Source organism: Aegilops tauschii, chromosome 5 (genome assembly GCF_002575655.3).
Source record: "Aegilops tauschii subsp. strangulata cultivar AL8/78 chromosome 5, Aet v6.0, whole genome shotgun sequence".
NCBI classification, from domain to species: domain Eukaryota; kingdom Viridiplantae; phylum Streptophyta; class Magnoliopsida; order Poales; family Poaceae; genus Aegilops; species Aegilops tauschii.
In genome coordinates this window covers 357,924,277-357,931,508 of record NC_053039.3, presented here as the reverse complement: position 1 = coordinate 357,931,508, position 7,232 = coordinate 357,924,277, and the positions used below count along the sequence as shown (strand labels likewise).

The window sequence follows — 7,232 nt, the reverse complement described above, 5'->3', positions numbered from 1 at the left end:
TACAAAGCTCGACTTGTCGCTAAGGGTTATCGACAAGTTCAAGGGGTTGACTACGATGAGACTTTCTCACCCGTAGCGAAGCTGAAGTCCGTCCGAATCATGTTAGCAATTGCCGCATACTATGATTATGAGATATGGCAGATGGACGTCAAAACGGCATTCCTTAACGGCTTCCTTAAGGAAGAGTTGTATATGATGCAGCCGGAAGGTTTTGTCGATCCTAAGAATGCTAACAAAGTATGCAAGCTCCAGCGCTCAATCTATGGGCTGGTGCAAGCATCTCGGAGTTGGAACATTCGCTTTGATGAGATGATCAAAGCGTTTGGGTTTACACAGACTTATGGAGAAGCCTGTGTTTACAAGAAAGTGAGTGGGAGCTCTGTAGCATTTCTCATATTATATGTGGATGACATACTATTGATGGGAAGTGGTATAGAATTCTTGGAAAGTATAAAGGCCTATTTGAATAAGTGTTTTTCAATGAAGGACCTTGGAGAAGCTGCTTATATATTAGGCATCAAGATCTATAGAGATAGATCGAGACGCCTCATTGGTCTTTCACAGAGTACATACCTTGACAAGATATTGAAGAAGTTCAATATGGATCAGTCCAAGAAGGGGTTCTTGCCTGTATTGCAAGGTGTGCAATTGAGCACGGCTCAATGCCCGACCACGGCAGAAGATAGAGAAAAGATGAGTGTCATCCCCTATGCCTCGGCCATAGGGTCTATTATGTATGCCATGCTGTGTACCAGACCTGATGTAAACCTTGCCGTGAGTTTAGTGGGAAGGTACCAAAGTAATCCCGGCATGGAACACTGGACAGCGGTCAAGAATATCCTGAAGTACCTGAAGAGGACTAAGGATATGTTTCTCGTTTATGGAGGTGACGAAGAGCTCGTCGTAAAGGGTTACGTCGACGCTAGCTTCGACATAGATCTGGATGACTCGAAGTCACAAACCGGATACGTGTATATTTTGAATGGAGGAGCAGTAAGCTGGTGCAGTTGCAAGCAAAGCGTCGTGGCGGGATCTACATGTGAAGCGGAGTATATGGCGGCCTCGGAGGCAGCGCAAGAAGTAGTCTGGATGAAGGAGTTCATTACCGACCTAGGGGTGATTTCCAATGCGTCGGGCCCGATGACTCTCTTCTGTGACAACACTGGAGCTATTGCCCTTGCGAAGGAGCCCAGGTTTCACAGGAAGACCAGGCATATCAAGCGTCGCTTCAACTCCATTCGTGAAAGTGTTCAAAATGGAGACATAGATATTTGTAAAGTACATACGGACCTGAATGTAGCAGATCCGTTGACTAAACCTCTCCCTAGAGCAAAACATGATCAACACCAGGACGCAATGGGTGTTCGATTCATCACAATGTAACTAGATTATTGACTCTAGTGCAAGTGGGAGACTGTTGGAAATATGCCCTAGAGGCAATAATAAATGATTATTATTATATTTCTTTGTTCATGATAATCGTCTATTGTTCATGCTATAATTGTATTTGTCCGGAAACCGTAATACATGTGTGAATGCATAGACCACAATGTGTCCCTAGTAAGCCTCTAGTTGACTAGCTCGTTGATCAACAGATAGTCATGGTTTCCTGACTATGGACATTGGATGTCATTGATAACGGGATCACATCATTAGGAGAATGATGTGATGGACAAGACCCAATCCTAAGCATAGCATAAAAGATCGTGTAGTTTCGTTTGCTAGAGCTTTTCCAATGTCAAGTATCTTTTCCTTAGACCATGAGATCGTGCAACTCCCGGACACCGTAGGAGTGCTTTGGGTGTGCCAAACGTCACAACGTAACTGGGTGACTATAAAGGTGCACTACGGGTATCTCCGAAAGTGTCTGTTGGGTTGGCACGGATCGAGACTGGGATTTGTCACTCCGTGTGATGGAGAGGTATCTCTGGGCCCACTCGGTAATGCATCATCATAATGAGCTCAATGTGACTAAGGCGTTAGTCACGGGATCATGCATTGCGGTACGAGTAAAGAGACTTGCCGGTAACGAGATTGAACAAGGTATTGGGATACCGACGATCGAATCTCGGGCAAGTAACATACCGATTAACAAAGGGAATTGTATACGGGATTGATTGAATCCTCGACATCGTGGTTCATCCGATGAGATCATCGTGGAACATGTGGGAGCCAACATGGGTATCCAGATCCCGCTGTTGGTTATTGACCGGAGAGGTGTCTCGGTCATGTCTACATGTCTCCCGAACCCGTAGGGTCTACACACTTAAGGTTCGGTGACGCTAGGGTTGTAGAGATATGTGTATGCGGAAACCCGAAAGTTGTTCGGAGTCCCGGATGAGATCCCGGACGTCACGAGGAGTTCCGGAATGGTCCGGAGGTAAAGAATTATATATAGGAAGTCAAGTTTCGGCCACCGGGAAAGTTTCGGGGGTTACCGGTATTGTACCGGGACCACCGGAAGGGTCCCGGGGGTCCACCGGGTGGGGCCACCTATCCCGGAGGGCCCCGTGGGCTGAAGTGGGAAGGGAACCAACCCCTAGTGGGCTGGGCGCCCCCCCATGGGCCTCCCCCTGCGCCTAGGGTTGGAAACCCTAGGGTGGGGGGGCGCCCCACTTGCCTTGGGGGGCAAGGCACCCCCCTGGCCGCCGCCCCCATCCAGATGGGATCCCTGGCCGGCGCCCCCCTCCCAGGGGGCCTATATAAAGGGGGGAGGGAGGGCAGCAAACACACAGCCTTGGGCGCCTCCCTCCTCCCCTGCTACACCTCTCTCTCACGTAGAAGCTCGGCGAAGCCCTGCCGGCATCCCGCTACATCCACCACCACGCCGTCGTGCTGCTGGATCTCCATCAACCTCTCCTTCCCCCTTGTTGGATCAAGAAGGAGGAGACGTCGCTGCACCGTACGTGTGTTGAACGCGGAGGTGCCGTCCGTTCGGCACTCGGTCATCGGTGATTTGGATCATGGCGAGTACGACTCCGTCATCCACGTTCATTGGAACGCTTCCGCTCGCGATCTACAAGGGTATGTAGATGCACTCCTTTCCCCTCGTTGCTAGTATACTCCATAGATGCATCTTGGTGAGCGTAGGAAAATTTTAAAATTATGCTACGATTCCCAACAGTCGGCAAGGCCCGCGAGGGGCGGGAGCGGCCTGTCGGCCCCGTACCAGACCAGTCGGCGGGGCCCACCAGGCGGCGGGCCCCAGCAGCCGGCGGAGAAGCCGGTGGCCAGAGACGCTGACAGCCGGGTCCTATACCCGGCCAGATTACCATTGTACCCCCGGGGATAGGCCTATATAAACCCCCCAGGGCACCCATACAAAGGGTTCCAAACCTGTTAGACCTAGACTCACACCTAGAGAGAGAGGAGAAAGTAGTCCTGCTTTCTTCTACCTCTAGCATACAGCTCGAGGAGCACCATTGTTCTCACTAGTGCCTTAGTGATCATGCGGAGACCCCGTAGAGCAGGACTAGGGGTGTTATCTCCTAGGAGAGCCCCGAACCTGGGTAAAGTACGCCGGCGTTCGTGTCTACGCCTCATCCCGCTTCCGGGCACCGGCGATGTTCTACTCGCTCCCACCATGATAAGCCATCCCTTGGCATATGTCGCACCTAACCCCCGACAAAACTGAAGCCAGATGTAATTGGTAGCACCGTGACAGGGTCTTTCTTTTCCTTCATTTTTTACTCTTTTTATTCTATCTTTTGGCTGTGTGCATTCTGGATGGTTTTTGACATTTTGTTGGTGCAGAGGCCGGGTGTAATTGGTATCTGCTATATTAATAGGGTCTGTCTAGGACACATCTAGATGTGACATAATTATGTCACATCTAAGCTAATGTTCACTTTGTTTGTGGTCTATTTTTTTTTAGTTTTTTTGTTGTTGCATTATATATTTGTGGGAGCTTAGATGTGACATTCTTAAAAAACATATAGATGTGAATTAGACAATCTAATATTAATATACTTCCTTTTTCCAAAAAAAACACAGGTGAGTCATGAGTGGTGACAGGGTACTCTCTGCATCTCGGGATCTTAAGCCGTTCGGAGGCATCAGGAGCGTAATTTTTCCTTCTTATCTTTACAAAGCTTAAACTTTCGGAAAAACTAACGCCCACACGTGTGGGCATTTGCACATCACCCACACGCCTCCATCACCATTCATTTTGCCACGTATGAACAGATGACATCAGCAGAAATCTTTTTGGTTTTTGGCTTAAAAATGTTTTATCTCCTAATTAAAAAAGAAAATTAAAAATCCGTTTTCACCATTAAATCCGCCTCGACGAGATCTTCAAAACTAGACCCCATGTTGATATGTTTCGACGAATTTTTTTGCCCAAAAGTTGCCATGATATTTACACCGCAGTTGTCATAGTGTTTAAACTAAAGTTGCCATGTGGCAATTTTAGTTGGTAGATCATGGCAATTTTAGTTTTTCAATGGTGGCAATTCCAGTACTTTGACTATGTAAATATTTTTTTGTATAAACCATGGCAATTTCAAGTGCATGTATCATGGCAATTTTAATTTATGATGCATGGCAAGTCTAGTTTCTTAATTCCCCATTTTATAATATGTCAAAATTTACTTTTAAATGTAGAAGAAAATAACTGAAACATATCATGACAACTTCGGTGTAAACATCATGGCAATTTATGTGCAATAGACATGACAACTTTTAACAAAAAAACAATTTCATCGAAATATATTGATATGAGATCTAGTTTTGAAGATCTCGTCGCGAGTGATTTAATGGTGAAAACGGATCTTCAATCGGATTTTTCATTTAAGAGATAAAACATTTTAAAAACAGAAAATCCAAAAAAAATTCCACATATATGCATGAGGTGACATGACGTAGTCAGTATGCTATAGGACGTGTGGGCGGGTTTGACTCCCATCACACGTGTGGGCGTTAGCGTTGTCCTAAACTTTTACTCCTAGAAGAAAAGAAGAAGTTTCTATTTAGAAATCGCGTATGCAAGGACATCCTGAGCATTACAATGCACATATAAAAATACGAAAACAAAACCATTTGGAGAGTTTCATGATATGAACAAAACTGTTCCATTCCTCAGAAGTTTCTCCTCAAAACACAAGCACGTACGCATTGCACGGTAGCCAAAACATAATCTTCACTTGATTGTACAAACCCAAACGGCGTGTAGCTCAGTTTACATATCCAATCCCAAAGAACAAACCAATAACCAATCAATGAAAGAATGGCGTGAATAGCTCCTACAGCACGCACCGAGTACTACTACTAGTAGCTCGGAAACGATCGCTTGCTAGCTCGGTCCGTGTCCCTGCCGCCAGTCGCGCTTGGTTAATAACTAATCCTTCTTCTGGTGGGCGAGGGGTACGGGCGACGGCGGCTCCACGAAGGCGGCGCGGGGCGAGGGCTCGCCGCCGAGCGGCAGCGGCAGGTCGGAGAGCAGCGCGACCATGCGGCGGGCGCTGAGGGAGCGCGCCGGGGGCAGACAGAGGGTCTTGGTGGTGGAGAAGACGGAGGAGGACTGGGCGAGGATGAGGTACACCAGCGCCTGCACCAGCACGAACAGCCCCACCTTCAGCAGCGCCCCGTGCTGGCTCACCATCTCCAACTCCATACCCGAGCTCTTGATCACACGAAACCAGCGACTTCACCAAGCAGTCTCTTCTCTTCCTTCCCTGAGAGGCCGAGACTGATCAGAGTCCCACAAGAATGTGCTGCTTGCTTGATTGATGTGTTTGTGAGGTTCTGGAGGTGCGGGGGGCGCGCTTATATAACGGCGAGACGAGACGCCGGTCTGACCGCTGCCGGGGTAGGGACGTAGGGTGCAGCGCAAAGATGCTTCGCCGGTCAGTCGTTTGGGGTGGTTCGGCGAAAGGCGACGCCAGTCCCACGGGGTTGGAATTGGATGGACGCCACTCGACCTGCTCCGTGCTCCGCTCACCGCTCACGGGTGCAAGGATTAAAATATTGCTCGGGTTGCTCTCACGGATGGCTGCTGGGAGCCTACGTAAAGTCGTGAACTAGTAGTACTACTCCTCTGGATGTCGCCGGCGGTCAAACCCAACAGTGAGAACTAGTCCTGCCTTCCGAGTCTCGAGTTTCAATTGATAGAGTAGCGCATGTTTATATGATTGCAGCTTCTGCCGATGGGCTTGAGGATACCTCGCACGTGCATAAGAAAGTATTTCGCAGGGTGCAAGATTACGGGGTCCAGGAAGGCTGATGAACCCAGCTGCCCTTTCACCCAAGGTCTTCGAACTGAAGCACGTAGCTAATCGCCTAAGCGGAAGAGCTTTCCGACTCGCCGTCGAGTCAGCTCGATCTTATCCAACAGCTGACAAAGCAGTGGCAAAGCTACTCAGTGCTCCTTTGGTTTGTAAGATTATAAAAACGTGGCAATAGAAAAACACATGGATAGGACAGGAATGCATGTGCGAAATAGAGAATTTGTGAACATGAGAGTTAGGTCAACTTTGGTGTTTGGTTCATGGGAATTACGAAAACATAGAAATGCTAATAACCACGATCAAATCAAAGTCAAACCACATGGAAATTTATAGCTAGATGGGTTGTTATTATGCGACTAAAAATTTAGTCTCGTTCTTCATGCACGGAAATTTGAAAAAATAGGATCAGTTGGATGTTCAAATTCTTCGTTTCTCCGTTGCTTCGCTCCATTCTTCTTTGTCTCATTCCTTTAAACCAAAGACATAAATAGTAGCATCGCATGAAAATTTCATATTCCTATGTTTTAATCCCTGGCACCTAACAGAGCAGCATGACAAATCTTTGAACTGCCCCGCGTCGCCTCTCTGAGGCGACTCAGGAGGAACCCAGGTCAACACTGTTGGGCCACGGCCCAATGCCCCCTTCCTCCCCTTGCTGTCGTCGGAGGAGGCCGCTGAGCTAAGCTTGGGTGATGGACAACGGCGGTGGGGTAGTCTTCTCCTCGTCAGGCGGCAGTCGCTCGAGGTGGGGGAGGTTTGATACCATTCCGGCTACCTGGCTCGGCAGCTCAAGGCGGGCCAATGGCTTGATAAGGCGGCGGGTGCTCGAGGTGGGGGAAGTTCGATCCCCTTTTGGCTGTGTGGCTCGGCGGCTTCAGGGGCGGTGCATGTAGGCCTCTGGGTCTCGCCCTGGTGGCTCTTCTCCGACATGGTAGAACCTAGCAGCGTCTCTCGCGAGTGGCAATCATGTCTGCTTCGTCGACGGGCTCCGTGTCTACGACCGAA

General features: G+C 48.6%; 1 protein-coding gene across 1 annotated transcript; it reads right to left on the bottom strand.

Moving 5' to 3' along the window:
- Positions 1 to 5,115: 5,115 nt before the first annotated feature.
- Positions 5,116 to 5,792, bottom strand: LOC109773883 (uncharacterized). Its single transcript, XM_020332611.4, has one exon. It carries the CDS (start codon positions 5,612 to 5,614, stop codon positions 5,339 to 5,341), a length of 276 nt encoding a protein of 91 aa, XP_020188200.1. The 5' UTR covers positions 5,615 to 5,792; the 3' UTR covers positions 5,116 to 5,338.
- Between the last annotated feature and the right edge of the window lie 1,440 nt (positions 5,793 to 7,232).